Source organism: Kwoniella pini, chromosome 6 (assembly GCF_000512605.2).
Source record: "Kwoniella pini CBS 10737 chromosome 6, complete sequence".
Taxonomy (NCBI): Eukaryota; Fungi; Basidiomycota; class Tremellomycetes; order Tremellales; family Cryptococcaceae; genus Kwoniella; species Kwoniella pini.
The window spans coordinates 1,816,133-1,832,249 of record NC_091721.1 but is presented as its reverse complement, the minus strand read 5'-3'; the positions used below and the strand labels follow the sequence as shown (position 1 = coordinate 1,832,249).

Here is a 16,117-nt window from a genome sequence, read left to right as displayed (position 1 = left end):
GTTTAATGTGTTTACTGCCTGTTTATGCTGATGGAAAAGTGTTTAAGGCTCTTCCCAGACATTTTACCATGCCTGGAGTATATGTATGTGAAGCTATAAACAGTATTCATGCGCCATAAACGGTATTGGTGCATAGCTTGTCTGTTTGATCTAAGTAAACCACCACAATTTGCCGTTTAATGGTGTTTATTGCATGAATTTACTGATGCCAAAGTGTTTATGACTTTCTCCAGATGTTTTCCCATGATTGATGAGTATGTATGTGACATCAAAAACAGCGTTGCTGCATAATTTGCTTGTTTAAGTTCGCAAACAAACCTTTCCTTTAGTTCCCTTTCACCATACGCCGTTTATCGCTATATCGCAATCCTGCTGGACGTGCTCTGAACGTCTGCAGAGTCTAGCTTCCGCAATTCGATGTATCGATGGGCTCATGAAGCCGGACTTCAACGCGTCCATTCGTGTCAGAACGTGTGATGGCCGAGTACTACCTCATATGGGGATGAATACGTGACTGAGTAGTTGAATGAACCCATCTGCATTTCATTGGGAGCGCAGATGCTTATTGGATTCATTGTGCGGCGATCTATTCGACTTTCAGGTTGGCAATCTCACAAATTGATGTACCTCAGATATGAACTCGATGCCATATTTGTGTTATACCTGTCAGGCGTGACTGAGGAAGGTGTAGGACGCTTGCCATTTGACCGGGGGTGGATCATATTTGATCTAATGCCCACAGTCCTAGCCGTTGCGACTAGCTTTGGGGTATGTCCCCGTTTTTATTCATGTAAGTGTCGTGATCTCTCTGTAGTGCCATCGCAGTCGGTCGACGTTCCAGCGGTCGCGCTGTGTTAACATTATGAAGGTACAGCCTGGGTACAAGGCCGTAGCGTGCTTATCTAAATAATGCAGACAAGTTGTATGCGTTATTCAGTGAAATTCATAGGTGTCATGCGTTAAATATCAATGTACAAATGGTTGTCGTGACTTGCTTGTGATGCCCGCGTCCCTCCAAGAAGCTCCTTTCGTATCGTTGGTTCTAGACGACGCGATGTAGAGAGATCTGAGAAAGGTTTAATAGAAAGATGCACATTACCTGTTGTGAGTTCCCCCGACTCATATCCCTCCGCTCTAATCCACTTGCCCCTTGAGATCCACCACCCGATACTTGCTCATACCCGTTGCACAAGCAGCATGAGCCTTCTTGCAATCCCATAGTCGTTCGTGCAGCGGAGCTTGTTTGATGGGCTTCCAAGGGTTGTTCGGTTGGTTCGGTGGTAGGATGTAGATCGCGGCGTCGTGAGCGTGAAGAAAGGTGTCGGATTCCTCTTCCGAATCGAAAGCCAGCGATGTAGTAACGTAGGTGAGGGGGAGGGTCATGTACCTGTCACACTTGGAATCAGTCCTGTGCAGAATCGACCAAGGAATATACTCACCCTTTCGACATGATTGCCAAAGCTGCTATCCGTTCTCTTTCTACGAAATGATCCATAATGTATCCGCTCATATTGGGTGCTGTGGTAAAGAGTCTGAAGAATCGAACGTAGTTGGATGTCGCCAATGCAGCGTGAACGTCGAGTGCGTGTTTGACGCCTGGATCAGACTTTTCCGACGAGGTTAGCTGAGCCAGCAGTGTGGCCATATCTAAGATGTAATTCATCAGTGTTACTTGCGACCGGACGATAATGGGGTGACGAGCTATCGATGTTGTATAGGGAAACAGCTTACCACTTCTATTCCTTGTATGCAAAAGATACATAATCCTATACGACAAAAACTCCTGAGGATGACCTTTTATACCTAGCTCATAAAGTTGCCGCAGCATAGTTTGACATTGATTGTATTCACCCAAGTCCTTCTGCGATGGGAGTCAGCTCCACCCAAGAAGATCCGCATTGCAGACTTACCGCTTCCAACGCTATACGAGCATGGATTTCGTAAACCTCAACGGTGAAGTCGTTCTTAATCCTTTGGACCTACACGTTGGGATGAGCTGCAGGCTCCGACCACGAATGAAGCGACTCACTGTCAAGTCCTGCCTCATACTCTTAAACTGATCTAACGCATATGCGTAATTATGATTATCTTTCCACTTTCTCTTGAGCAGTTGCAGCGTTTGTTGAAGGATATGCAAGGGTCGTACATCAGCTGGATTCGGTTCCTAAATTTCGTGGTAAGTTAATGCCTTCGATGATACACATGCCTACTTACAGATGTCAGTCGTAAGTACGACTTCTCCAACTTTGTACTAGTTCCTCGTATCGTGTGTTTATCCCAATCGATCACATTCTATTCGATCTGAGTCAGCTCAGCTGCCCCGTGAAACCTCCAAACGTAGCTCACCGGATCCACTTCCATCACCTCCTCTCCTGAATATCCCAGTCCACCTTTGCCACGCATCTTCCTCTTGCCTACCTGTCCTGGGACCATGCCCAAACCATTCACCGATCCTTCCTCGTCCACAAACCACCGATCGACTCCACCTCCCATCGAGCTGCTCGAAGCTGCTGGCTTTTGAAATCGAGCCGCTCGTCTTGCAAGCGCCTCTTGCTCTTCTGCAGATGTTGTGAAGTGATACGGAGTAGGGAAAGATGACTTGGCGGACCCATCGTTCCTGCAGCAAAGGTTAAATCAAGGCTATAAAATGGAAAACCCGACTCACTTCTTTTTCCTCTTCTTCTTCTCCGATGCAGGGGTGCTTTGCGGTGCTGTTGAGCCGCCAGCTACAGGAGATGATAGGTAAGTTGAGGGATTGAAAGATGTACCCGCTTGAGCTGGAGGAATAGGTTTTGGAGCGGGATTACCGAAGGAAGTAGTTGTTATATTGATACGAGGGGGAACGGGTACATGTGTTGTGCGTTGTACCTGCGCTTTGAGTCTACCCAGAGTAGCTATTCAGTGTCGGTCCAAGAACAAGCACAACGTGAACTCACGAGCTGAGTTCAACCTTACTCCAATCAGTCGTGTTAATGGTTCCATCAGCATGAGCCTTGAAGAGCATCTAGTCCACGTTGTATGAGCAGCAGTTCAGTCGGCACAAAGTAGTCTCTGGTTCTCACCTGCTTTAGCTCTGAGTTGACGGCATCCTTATTAGACGCCGTAGCTTTGGAGAGACATTGTTGAACCCAAGCCCTAGGAAGTGTTGCATCAGCAGCTACTCGAGCGGTCTGCAGAACACCAAATCACTCACTTCAATTCCGGCGGCCATGCAGAAGATGACATAGTTCTCGTGAGCGTCTTATAATGCCCTGTACGTCTAGTATGTATGATATACCTTATCGTAGGGAAATAGAAGAAGCGTAAATGTTAAAACGAAATCAACAATATTCAACTTGACAGCACGAGGAAGAGAACGGGATCAAATTCTGACACCGGATAAACTGTAATCAAAGCTAATACAAAATTGATATAGCAAATTTGTAATCATACAAATGAAAGAAAAAGGTAATCATGCATTACGGAAATCGTAATATACCGTTACTACGTCACTGGCTAGTGCCTGTTGATCAGAGTGGAGAGTCTCGGCCTAGTCGCCACTCAAAAGTAAATTAGAAACATCTCTATGTCTTCTATTCTTTTCTTGCTCTACATTCGAACGATTAAGATCCTATAATACAACTTCGTAGCAAACATCTTGCTAATTAAGCAATACAGACCGACCACCCGCTCTTCTCCTACAAATTACCATATAACAAGACCCTAGTCATACAAAAACCAAACACCAATGGCAGCAGTCCGCACGATGATGTCGGCAGTCAGAGAAGAAGCAGCGATCATCACATCCGAGTTGGCCGTTGCTGCACGTACAGGCGGGATCGAGGGTGTAGCAGCAGTCGAAAGGAATATAGTCATGGAGATGAACCCCGTCGCAGTGAGGCAGGCAGCGGAAGCATCGGTTAAGGAGGCTATCGGTGGTGAGTTATCTAACTATAGTCAACCTGCTCAAACTAATGATCATTTAGGCGAACCATCGTTACTATCCCAACACCTCACCCATGTCACTCAACCAACCTCAATCACTTCATCTGTCTCCACATCACTCCACTCGCTATCAGGTCCAGGAGCCTCATCCACGATATCGTCAACCCGTACTCTCGTAACACAGACACTCGAAGCGGATGCTGGCGTCACGCTGAAAGAAGTCATGTCTAATGCGATGCAAACGGGGGTAGAGGAGCAAATGGATGAAGTAGCAGAAGTAGCAAAGCATCTTGTAGAGGGTAAAGGACCAATTGGAGAACTATTGGCTGCTCAATAATCAGATTCACCTCAAGATGAATGAGCACTGGTTGTTCATGTCGGACGCAAACATAACGAACTCAAAGCGCAGTCACTTAAGTTGGGAAAAGGCAATTGAGTTATAGATGGGAATATATCCAGTACCAAGTGTGAGACACAACAACACCCAGTGCTACTTTACTTTGAAGGATGGACTAGATCGGATTTATAGATGTCTAAGTCGGAGCGTTCGATATTTGTAGCGATTCTCATATACGTGGTTATACCGTCGAAACATGCACTCATCCTTCGTCGCGAAGCTTCCATACGAGATAGCGATGGAATTAAGACATCATCGAGTTCCATTTCAATGGCCCCGACCATCACGGAGAATCCCTGCTGGGACCAGCTGCCTCGGCAGTCAAAGGATTGACATTTGGAGACAAGGGATGTGGTGTAACTTTCTCATAATGCCTCAGTGTGTTAGCCATAGAAGCTGAACTCGAATCCGAAACGTCCTACTAGCGGAGTTACTTGTGATCTACCCTTACTCCTCCGTATCTGTCGTTCTGTGTTATTTCGCTCGCCATTTGTCTTCAACCCCAGATATTCCATTCCGATCTGAACGGACGTGACAACAATCACTCTATTGATAGGTTTGATAAGCGATATAAATCTGACCACCTATCCGACAGATTTACACCATTAATGACCATCTTGCCTCTGGTTGAACAGAAAATGACTGAAACGACCTCGCAACAGTACACAAAAGAAACTGATCCAAACGATCACTCGGAGCGAAGCTCGGTTTTCCAGCCCTGGAAGCTGCGAGACTTCAGAAAAGGACCGGACGTGGAAAGAAAGAAATTAGCGATGGATGAGGCTGCGGCGGATATGAGAACGGGGACGGGATGGACAGATGACTTTGACGATCGCTGGGGCCCTAGTGTGCGTTGCTTAGTGAACACTCGTCCTAAATAGGTGACAAGCTGAACCTTACTGCGTGATATAGCTGCATACTGGACACTTTACAGGCGAAGCCATGAGTAGCTCTTCACCGGGAAGCACCACACTAGACGAAAAGTCGACAAGAACAAAGTCTACAGCTTTGATGCCCGTGTGGCTGCAACAGATCGTACCAGGGTGGAAATCCAAGAGCAGTGAGGAGAACTGAACAGACGGTCTGAGGGACGGTCTTCACTCTGCGTAGACTGGAACAAGGAAGGAGATAATCATCCAATGCACGCAACCTATTGAACCATTTCATCTCCTGTTGTGTGCTGCACATATACATGTAGCCATCTGCAGTATGATCATTGGGTAACCAGGATACCACAGACTCACTCAACGAATCCAATAGTTTAACCCTCCATTAGCCATTTGCTTTCCTGTAAAACATCTTCCCATCTTTCTTCCGGTATGTAGTGTCCACTATCTACAGCTCTACCTCTGATGTTGGTCGAGTTGTCGGTCCAATCCCTCCAGATATCCAATACATCTCCATTGTTGTATGACTGAATGATACCTTTCCCACCCCATAGAACAACTAATTTGGGGATCGCGATCTTCTGGTTTGTTTGACGAGATTTCCGATCATGTTCAAGATCAATGGTAGCTGCTGCACGATAGTCCTCGCATGACTGATGGGGATGAAGTGTGTCAGCTTTCACACCATGAGTTATGCAATCTCGAACGAAAAAAAGGCCGATTCAGAAGGGACATGCGTGCTCACCGCATGCACACCTTCCTCCGTAAACATCTTCCCCTTGTACTCCTTCAGATCGTCTTCTGACCAAATGACTCCCTTGTGTGAAGGTCTACCCGCCATAGCTTGCCAGAATTGCTCTGGTCCCGATAAAATCATATTTTCCTGTATATCTCGTCAGTCACGTCGGTGTAAGAGGAAGAATCACTGACAGGACCGGGGGATTGCTGAATGAGGAAGAACCAATGCCAGTAGCCTTTAGCCTGTGTATAAATCAGTACAAGTATGCGGTAAGATTTGGTCACGACCTTACTCACGAACGCCATGTCCGTGTTGTCGTACATGTACAACGTAGGTGCGATATCTAAAAGCATCATCCCCTTCACCTTTTCCGGATGATCTAATGCTAATCTGTGTGCTACTCTTGCACCCCTATCATGAGCAACTATGTAAAAATCGGAGAAGCCAAAGTGCTGCCTACATCACGAGGTTAGACTGTATCGAAAAACTCAGCAGTTATATTTCACTCACATCACTTGTACCTGGTCTGCCGCCATCTCCCTCTTCGAGTATTCCTCATGATTGTCAGATCCCCTTGGCTTAGAGGATTGTCCATATCCTATCCGAATGGAAAGTCACGTCAGCTCAGACGATGTATGACAGTTGATCAAGCTCACCTCTCAGATCAGTCGCAATCACAGTATACTCCTCTGTTAATCTAGGAGCGATCTTATGCCATATACTGTAAAAGGTGATCAGTACGAATTACGGATGTATCGAATGTAGACTTAAACAGAAGAAGTCATTATTTGCCTCCGATGTTTAGATCGTCGTACTCGCTTTGACGAAACACGGACTGCAAGGATCACATTCCCTTCTTCCGCGATATCTGTATCATCCAAACGGCTTTTCTCTGACTACCCTGTGATCCCCAGCGGTCATTAAGCGGTGAGATCCTACTCACTGGCTAGTCTGTGGATATCCATGTAAGAGCAACACCGCTTTCTGACCGTTGCCTCCCTTCCTTGAGAAGATGTTAAGGTGATTGTTCAACACAGCACTGTGTACAGGCACATGAACCTCTTCGAATCCCTCGAAATAGGTCATTGCAGGTATGTTCCGATCGGACCAGGGCGCAAATGCTTAAACGCAAGAAGAATGTCCCCAGTGAACGTGATCGGGCCAAGTTGATCGAAGTGAAGGACTGCCTTTGACAGATGAATTGTTTCACATCAACCTTCGGAGAGTTGCATTGATGATGGTGCAGATCTTACGAGTCTGTTTGTGTGTTCAGCTTGTCTTGATGTTCCCTCAAAACGTCATTTTGCCGATTGTTTCGGCTTACTAAAGCTCCGGTCTAGCTCAGGTTCAGGATCATTATGACTCAATTTCACAGTAGTACGTTGCAAAGTTCATCTGCATCCACCCTTATTCTGGTATGGTTATTTCTTCGCCTTTCATGCTTTTATCACACATTTTGTATAGCCGTACGTTTCAACCATAAATCGTTACAACTGTGACGCCGATCGTATGCGCACCCCCTGTTCAAGATTTTGCAAGAGAACATGACGAAGCTAGCCAAGTACAAAGTCAACTGTATTAGGATAACTTTGAGTGAAGAAATCCACACAGATGCAGGATCAGCATGGTGATGTGAAGGAATCAAACAACCTCAAATGCCTGTGAATACACTTCAATCCCTTATCAACCTAGTTCTAAAAGAACAATCGGAACCGGTCTAGTAGTTCTCAGCAAAATCAAAATCAAACACGACCTTCTCGGCAACGGCTGTTCGAGAAAGCTGTATATATAGCTCGGAGTGGGGCAATTTGTCAAAGTGGGGTTGTCATAATATCTTGTAGCATCTTGTAGAACGAAAACTCGGACGTGCAATATAACTTATAACCTTATAAGTTTTGCGCCTCCCGAAACTTACAACAGAACAATTCCGTCATCATATCACTAGAAAGGTTTGAATCAGAGTTCATTATCAAGCATACATCCAAAGAATTGACTATCAGCCGCTCTCCAGTCTTCCTGTACCCCAAGCAGTAATAAATTCAAGCCGACAAACCCATACGGAGTGATTAGACCTTGTCTCCACCAATCTCCGCCTTGTACTCGTATTACACTCATTGTAACATCCATCAGACCAGCATAAACTCTCGTTCACCATGCCCTTTGACTCCTCCGACCCAGGCCGCACCCTTCCTACTCCAGAGTATACGCCTGACAATACTCCCGCATCATCACCTGTTCAAACCACTTTCAACATCCCATTAATCGTTGGAATAACAGGATCGGCCGGATTAGTAGGACGTGATCTTGTACGCTTGGCATTGAAAGAGGGTCATACAGTTCTAGCCATGGATATCATCTCTCCCGATCACAGAGACACGGTCTTAGCTGAAGACATTAGTTTTGCCGGAGATCGATACGAATATAAGCAGGTATCAGCCTTAGATTATGAGGGATATAAGAATGCTCTGAAAGTGTCGAAGTGTAATGCCATCGTACATCTTGCTACTCTTGCAAATGGACCGGACTTGGATAGTAGACTAGGACTCGAAAGTCAAGGGAAAGCCCAGCATGTGAGTCAATTGTGAATGGAATCAAAGGGTCGCATGAAAGGTAATAGGTTAGCTGAACAAGCCTGTAGGAAGTGCACAATTCTAACGTTGCGATGTCTTGTAACACCTTGTCAATTGCCGGAGAGTTGGGAATAAATCGAGTGGTTTTGGCATCAAGTGTTAACTCGATTGGCTTACGTGAGCGATTCTTCTTGTCCTAGATCCAGCCCGAAGACAGCTAACGCTGAACTAATATCGGTGTGCATCGCATAGTATTCTCCAAACAGCCTATACTAGATTATCTACCTCTTGACGAAAAGCATCCTTGTAGGCCGGAAGACGCTTACTCCATGAGCAAGTAGTGAGTGCTGCTTAGTAGTAAGACTCGAAGCACAAACTAATGTTAAGCATTTGATCAGCTTCTGCGAACTTCAATCTGACTCATATGTTCGACGTTTCCCTTCCTTACGGGTGGCCTCTCTTCGCTTTCATGGGGTAGTCAAGGACTCACACGTGAATAGAGAATCACTGAATGAACAAGGCGGAGAATGGAAAGATCTTTGGGGTTGGGTATCTTCGAATGCCGTTTCCAGAGCTTGCCTCCTAGGCCTAACATCTTCGACAATGTATTTCGGAGAGGGTACTCACGAAACATTCTTCATTGCCGCTCCTACAATCTGTCAACAAACCAATACCGTCAAACTCCTAGATGAATATTATCCCGAGATCCTGAGGGAAGGACGATTGAGAAGACCAATACGAGGGAATGAGGGATTGTTTGATTGTTCGAAAGCAAGAAAATTGTTGGGGTGGCAGGAAGAGGGATTTTGCTATCAGGATAAGGACGAGGCTGTCGATCGGACGGAGCTTCGAGGTGTCTAGCTTCTACTCTTCGCTTGATCCTTCCCTGTACCCAGTCAACTAGGGCATGACGCCCAGCTATCTGTATCAACGATTCCACTCATTGAGCAAGTCGATTATCATATGCACAGATCGAGTGGATGATACCCCATCCCAATATGAATGACGAATACCTGCAAAGTCGCGATCGATGGCTATGTCGGCTTCATGGATATGTTCAGTTGCATGAGTATTGGCATACATGTCATATTTCTTGGTGACATGTCTTGTTATTGTACTGCTGGAGGATGGCAGGGAGACAATAGCTTTATCTTCATTGACTACTTCATTCTACTTCGACTGATTTGCAATCTCCATTGATAAGGTAGGAGAGGTTATACTATTATAGATTGCATATCGCTGACCTTGTATGTACGATAATGCTACAAAGTCACAATGAATGACATGAATGACCCAATGAGTGAAAGAAACAAAGGAAGTAGAGAGGAGACGTATGCTGATGTATGTGTATGAAGACATGATGTGTTTTTCCCGAAACTTATGATTCCCAATCTTGTACAAACTGATTCACGTGCCCTAACGTCTTGATGATCCTGCCTCACTCCTTTCGCCAGTCGACAAGACTTCCGATCCACCACTTACGGAATTACGACTGCTATCCCCTCCGTTTCCACCATAACCGAATTTCTCCTCCTTCATCCGCTCTACTATACCCCGCAACTCCCTCATAGCTATCGGTTTGACCATCCACATATCAATACCGCTTTCTATCAGTCCTTTCCTTCGCTGATGTTCCGCTGACATGGCAGTCACAGCTATTATTTTCGCCCGAGACTTTTTTGGCTGAAGGCTGAATCCTGAGATAGAACTTGTGGTGGAATCAGGCGACAAAGGTCCGGCGGAAGAGCAAGGGGATAGTATAGGTGGAGTCGAGGGTACAGTAGACGTACTCGCGGGTGTCGGCGTTGCTGCAGAAGAGGGTTCTGATGTTGGAGTAACTGCCAAAGCTTTCATTACATCTTCAAGGGGGACAGTGGAGTTGGCGGGTAATGTTGCTTCAAGATGACGCATTTCCGCTGCTGCGGCGAATCCATCCTTACGGGGCATCGTAATATCGAGTAAGACCAGGTCGGGTTTGAAGGAATTGAATTGGTCGACCGCTTCAACACCATCTGCTGCTTCGGCAAAACGACATGACTAGCGACGTGAATCAGCATATACCGATAAAGATGAAATAACATAACTTACAGTCCGCTTCAGCATAGTAGTCAAGATCTTTCGGTTGACAGCGTTGTCTTCCACCACAAGCACTGTGAGCAGAATCTGTCAGTATATCTAAACAGGGAAAGAATGGATGATTATGAATCGGCTTACCCTTCAAAGGGTCCTCCGAGTCCCCTTGCGATCCACCTTTAACAGTCTGCTCTGACCCACTCCTCACTTCTCTGAACCTTGGTGGCAACGCTAAACCAGATGAATCGCTAGCTTCCGATGCACTGTCTATCGAAGATTGGTCGACGACATCACTCGTCACACTACTGTCAGCAGTATTAGCATGACGTGAAGTAGCCGAGAAATTGGTTTCCGCCGACGATTCGCCTTCAGTATCTTCTTTCTTAAGTCTATGATGATGATGGTGATGCAGGTGGGGAACATGAGCTTGCTGCAGGGTTGCTGAGCTGGACTTTGGAGAAATGCAGCCGGGCACCGCTTTTTGAGCAGTGGTATTCGGTGCTAAAGACCCTCTTCTTGATGGGAGAATCTGTGTGGGGTTGTCCGAGTCTTCATCTAAGAGGTCCTGTCCTTTTTGAGCCAATTGATCACCCTGCACCCCATCGACTTTTGGAGTTTCTTCATCTTCTCCTTCTATCCCGTAGACTATATTCGCATTCTCATGTTCCACTTCTTCCTTTGCATCTTCGCCGCCGACAACTTCCGATTTGTAAACTTCTCTCAGAGGTGGAGGTAGGTTTGCAGGTTGCATAATGCGTTTTATGATTGACGGTCGTAAAGGTCGATTCAAATGGATGGTGGGTATCGTCTTCAGGTATTCGATTGCTGCATTCTCTGCCGCTGACAAGGACGACCCTGAGTGGTATTGATGACCGTGATTGTAATTGTTCTTGACTTCTTCTTGTACAATGTGATCCGAAACATCCGTCGCATGATCATGCTCTTGAGCAGTTGCTGGTCCCAAGTGAGGCGCCAAAGCGCCGACCGATTGATCCTTGCCAACGATGATGAGCTGAACACTTGGTCTAGCATTTCTACACAAGTCGGCCAATTTAACTGAAGAAAGCGAGTGCTCAGGTAAGACGATGAGATTCGCGTAATTGATTTCGGAGACGACTCGACAGAAGTGGAGTTTCAATTGTCGAGTCAGGGATTTACCAACTCGCCGCAAGGATGGTTTTCTGGATTCCGCCCAGCCAGTTAAGTAAATACCATCTTGTCGTATCGGATCGATTTCTCCTCCACCGGCTTCGGATTCCTTTTCGTTACTACCCGCTATGATGTCCTGATCCGAATCGTTATCTTCGTTCAAGAGATGTAGAGGTACCTCTACGTGTACTAATGTGCCTTTACCGAGGGTCGAAGCTATGGCTAATTTACCACCGAGCAAATCTATCATACGTTGAGCTAGCCCCAAGCCTAGTCCGGAACCAGGTGTGAAAGCATCCTCTTTAGCAAAAGGACGAAGAACTTCTCGGTCAAGGAAGTCAGATGACACTAAGATGAGAAAGTGAGTGCTGATTCATGAAAAGTCCAAGGCTTCACTCACTACCGCGACCAGTGTCCTTGATGTCAATGGATACCATCGAAAGCTTGATCGAATTGTCAAATCCACCGGGTAGCACGACATCTCGTGATACGTCCTGGACTGTAATGTGGACATGACCCCTTGTGCAATACATCAGCTCGATCCTGTTAAGTCTGAGAAATGCACTCACTTTTTCGTAAACTTGATCGCATTGTGTATGACCTTGCCCAGAGCTCTGGAAAGTGGACCAGGATCTGAAGACATCTTCCAGCCACCCCTATTCCTGGGCAAGACCTCTAATATGACTTCAACATCCTCCAGTCCGGATCCAGTAGCGATTCTTCTAGACTTGGCCTCGACTCGCATGGCATCGTCGACCACGTTTTCCAATACGTCTGCAAAATCTGTTATCGTCGCCGATTCTTTCTTTCGGAGTAGGTCAGGTGGAATGACCGTTCCATCCGGGTTTGTCTGTACGTGATCGATCTTGCTCGCCATTTTTCCTATATCCAAGGTATCGATAATATTTTCCAGAATACCTCCCAAGCTCAATCCGTTGGCTTCTATGATCTCTAATTGTGAAAGCGCTTCCGTCCTATCTTCACGTGACACTCTAGGGGTCTCATTTCCTTCATTCTCTAGCACTGCGTGTAATGCCATTCGAAGTAAACTTGCAGCAGCGTTGATCTGATGAAGCGGTGTCCTGAGCTCGTGCGAGGCAGCAGCAGCGAAGTTGAGTTGAGCTCGTTCCGCACGATGCAATCGTTCCTTCATCACCGAAGCTAGTAAACTACCCGCTATCGTCTCGACAAACTGCATTGCACCAGCTGGATAGGTGTAAAGGGGATCTGTCCAACAAGCTACGATGGCGAAGGCGACCTGTCCGTCAAATCCGAATACCGGCATAGCCATGGAAGTCTCTGTGCCAGGAGGCATGAGGTGAGTGATTGATTGAGCAATACCTTCATTATCATCTCGTGTGAACCACACTTTCCGAGTCTTGACGTTGGAAGCGATGAAGTCGGATATGATCTTTCGAGCGGCGGGAGAAGAAGTAAAGTTGAACGCGAAGCCATCTTCGGCACAACTGTATCCGAGTACGGCCAACTGCTTTGCCTTGTCAGCTGATATCGGTGCAATAATCAGGAAACAGTAACTCACATTGTCCGAAGCATCCTCGTTTCCGTCGCCGCCGAATCTTCTTTTTTGATGAGGATCCGATTTCCTTCTCGATGGTATGAAAAGGACTTGTGGTGTTCTGCTAGGGGCCATTGGATCGGTGATAGCATATGTCGTCCGGGCCCGCTTTTCATTCAAAGGTTTCGCATAAGCGTCTTGGTCTTCATCCCCTCCTCGAGCGGTACTAGAGGACCATGAGCCAGTTCGCGCATCGTGGCTCCTTGTATGCGCTGTTGAAGATCCTCCTCTAGTGGAAGAACCTCCACCAGTCGACGAGTTTTGATAGGTTGGATAAAACAAGTGGAATTGAGACAAGTCCACAACGGACACCGCGTACGCATCCAGAGCGTGCCGTACTTCGCGACATGCTTCGTCGTAAATGTCTACATCGGCTTCGTCTTGACGGTGATCTGCTCCAGAGATTCTTTTACCGGTTGACGATGTGGTAGAAGATCCAGTCTCTTTCTCCGCCCTATTTAACCCTTTACTAGTCTCGGTACCGGTTTTACCCTTCCTACTTCCTGCTAATTCACTCGGACGATGTTTGAGCGATCTACGTAGGAAGTCGACTGAGATCTGGTGAAGTTTGGCAGATTCGACAGAAGCTTGTTGACTATATATCAATTCTAATTCACTGACAACGCAGTCAGCCAGATCCGCGAGCAACTTCTTGTCATCTTCACTAAAATCTCTAGGCTTCTCATTAAAGATACACAGACTCCCTATTGTTGTCGCTTTGGTTCCCGAGCCGACCTTCAGCTGAGCACCAGCGTAAAATTGTACTGGCCCCGAACCTTCCTTCACCATTGGATTCTTTCTAAATCTCCAATCCTGAGCAGTATTCTTGATGACCATACACTGCTCATCAGAGTCCGCATCATGGGTCATGATGTTGTGACAGCAGAATGAACTATCCAAGTCGTTCCATTTCTTGCCCCAGCCGATCTCAGAGAGGAATAATTGCTTGTCTTTCGCAAGAATACTGATCAATGCGGTGGAAGTTCTGAAAACTGTACTTGCCAGTCGTGTGAATCTGTCTAAAGTCTCCCGATGGAAAGGATCTATTTCTTCTAAGCCTAATCGTCTTATCACACGTAACCTCCTTCTAGCAGCTTCGGGGGTCTGCCTGGGCGCAGGCATGAACCCATGTTCCTTGTAGAAAACCTTTACTCTCTCTCTTTCCTTTCCGTGATCATAAGTCGCATCCGCTTGCGATAGAGAAGTCGAATCATTGGTTCCAGATTCCAACAGAGCGTTGTCCAAAGATGGTCCTGTGCCATGACGATGACGCAAGGAATTACCTTGAGGAGACTTAGACCGTAATGACCAACTTCCCCTTGAACGAGGTTGACGAGGGACTCTCCTTCTAGTCCTTGCTCTGGCTGGATCTTCGTCTTCTGAAGAATCCACTGACATTGATCTCCCCACGGATGCCATTTCTGCGTGATCCCTTCGGCGACGTCTCCCTTTCCCTTTGGCTTGCGTGCTCAATACCTCTATCTCCCCCTGCTGCTGTAATGACAACTGACGCATATTCTCGGCAGTCATTGATTCCTGATGTTTCTGCGCTTTCTGATCATCTTGTAATTTGGCTTTGCCTTTGGGTGATGACAAGTTGACGGGCGATTCGATGTTTGGAATATCCGGATCTTGATTAGATGGCCCGGCATAGGATATATCAGGGTGCTCTTCATTGGAATCTTCTCCATCTGGATTAGAGAAATCACTATCATGCCGAGTGATTTGCGGTGCGGTAGTAGGGGAGAGTGGCTTAGACGACGTGGAGGAAGATGCGATGGGTGTGGGAACTGCAGTAGAGGTATTCGTGGAAGCACCGGTCTCGTCTGAGGAATGTCGCTCCGGTTTGGGAGGAGTTGGCGGACGGTCATCAGTGAAGCTAGCATTGTTGTATTCACCCTGCATATACCTACGCAGCCAAACAAGTCAGTACGCTCACAGGGTATGCACAAAGTATGCGACATCACTCACTTTGTGATAAAGTCATGCCATTCCTCTTGAGTTTGAGGTTCTGAGACTTTTCCTGTTTTCAGCTTTTCAGGATGGGCAAAATCGACTACATTGACCTCAACCGCCTTGCCTTTGCCTTTGTCACCTGTGGACATGATGGTAAAAGGTCGCGTGGTAAGAAGGTGCGAAGAGCAAGGCAATTAAGTCTATTGACCGCACGACGTAGGGGAAGAAATGAGATCTGAGGTGAGGGATAAGGCTAGTGCCGAGTTCATCTATACATATATGACTAATATCATCTAAAACTCTGTCTTCGTATGTGAGTTTTAGTTCAGTATTGCGAAACCAAAGTGAATCGATGTTGTATTAATTATAAAGTTTGGGTGAAGTTTATCCGTAATGTCGAATTGTGAGTTGAAGACTTGTGCAGGATGCGAGTGTTTCCAGAATTGTCAGTTATGTGTGGATATAAGGAGATATTGAGATATTGTAATATGAGTAATCTGTATCTGCCCTACCATTCGATGGGATGTTGTTGATATAATGGATGATATGTAATGTGAATGATAAAATGCCTTTGCTTTATTGATAGTCACCAACTTGGCAGCTCCCTTAACCTCTATTTTGGGAATCATATTCCAACTAGAATATTATGAAATTTCATTACAAACTATAGCATCGGATCACTAATACCCATTACGATTTCTACTAGTACTCTATAGTGTGGGAAATAAGGATAAAACCCTTCTTACTGGATCTGCGGTATTAAAGTCATTGACCCTGCAAGCATATGGTTTCCTATTTGTTTTTGGGAATCAAACGAGTGCGCTCTAGCACGCTTCAAGCATGAGC

The 16,117-nt window shown here is 46.2% G+C and overlaps 6 protein-coding genes across 6 annotated transcripts; 3 read left to right on the top strand and 3 right to left on the bottom strand.

Annotated features, from left to right (window-relative positions):
* Nucleotides 1–1,134: 1,134 nt before the first annotated feature.
* Nucleotides 1,135–3,225, bottom strand: I206_105138 (uncharacterized protein; the record flags this gene model as incomplete). Its single annotated transcript, XM_070203065.1, has 11 exons — nucleotides 1,135–1,387; nucleotides 1,440–1,647; nucleotides 1,732–1,861; nucleotides 1,911–1,979; nucleotides 2,030–2,164; nucleotides 2,215–2,292; nucleotides 2,347–2,617; nucleotides 2,666–2,881; nucleotides 2,937–3,004; nucleotides 3,063–3,135; nucleotides 3,194–3,225. 11 exons carry the CDS (start codon nucleotides 3,223–3,225, stop codon nucleotides 1,135–1,137), a joined length of 1,533 nt encoding a protein of 510 aa, XP_070059166.1.
* Nucleotides 3,226–3,727: 502 nt separating this feature from the next.
* Nucleotides 3,728–4,261, top strand: I206_105137 (uncharacterized protein; the record flags this gene model as incomplete). Its single annotated transcript, XM_019154441.1, has 2 exons — nucleotides 3,728–3,917; nucleotides 3,966–4,261. 2 exons carry the CDS (start codon nucleotides 3,728–3,730, stop codon nucleotides 4,259–4,261), a joined length of 486 nt encoding a protein of 161 aa, XP_019013181.1.
* A 698-nt stretch (nucleotides 4,262–4,959) lies between these two features.
* Nucleotides 4,960–5,395, top strand: I206_105136 (uncharacterized protein; the record flags this gene model as incomplete). The annotated part of the gene is made up of 2 exons (XM_019154440.1): nucleotides 4,960–5,169; nucleotides 5,234–5,395. The coding sequence occupies 2 exons, from the start codon at nucleotides 4,960–4,962 to the stop codon at nucleotides 5,393–5,395; spliced, it is 372 nt and encodes a 123-aa protein (XP_019013180.1).
* Nucleotides 5,396–5,582: 187 nt separating this feature from the next.
* Nucleotides 5,583–7,033, bottom strand: I206_105135 (uncharacterized protein; the record flags this gene model as incomplete). The annotated part of the gene is made up of 7 exons (XM_019154439.1): nucleotides 5,583–5,861; nucleotides 5,954–6,091; nucleotides 6,139–6,189; nucleotides 6,244–6,403; nucleotides 6,458–6,545; nucleotides 6,604–6,668; nucleotides 6,891–7,033. 7 exons carry the CDS (start codon nucleotides 7,031–7,033, stop codon nucleotides 5,583–5,585), a joined length of 924 nt encoding a protein of 307 aa, XP_019013179.1.
* A 1,067-nt stretch (nucleotides 7,034–8,100) lies between these two features.
* On the top strand, nucleotides 8,101–9,378 carry I206_105134 (uncharacterized protein; the record flags this gene model as incomplete). Its single annotated transcript, XM_019154438.1, has 4 exons — nucleotides 8,101–8,517; nucleotides 8,586–8,694; nucleotides 8,770–8,857; nucleotides 8,916–9,378. The coding sequence occupies 4 exons, from the start codon at nucleotides 8,101–8,103 to the stop codon at nucleotides 9,376–9,378; spliced, it is 1,077 nt and encodes a 358-aa protein (XP_019013178.1).
* A 555-nt stretch (nucleotides 9,379–9,933) lies between these two features.
* I206_105133 (uncharacterized protein) lies at nucleotides 9,934–15,420 on the bottom strand (the record flags this gene model as incomplete). The annotated part of the gene is made up of 7 exons (XM_070203064.1): nucleotides 9,934–10,554; nucleotides 10,606–10,667; nucleotides 10,732–12,087; nucleotides 12,140–12,258; nucleotides 12,309–13,225; nucleotides 13,280–15,224; nucleotides 15,287–15,420. 7 exons carry the CDS (start codon nucleotides 15,418–15,420, stop codon nucleotides 9,934–9,936), a joined length of 5,154 nt encoding a protein of 1,717 aa, XP_070059165.1.
* Between the last annotated feature and the right edge of the window lie 697 nt (nucleotides 15,421–16,117).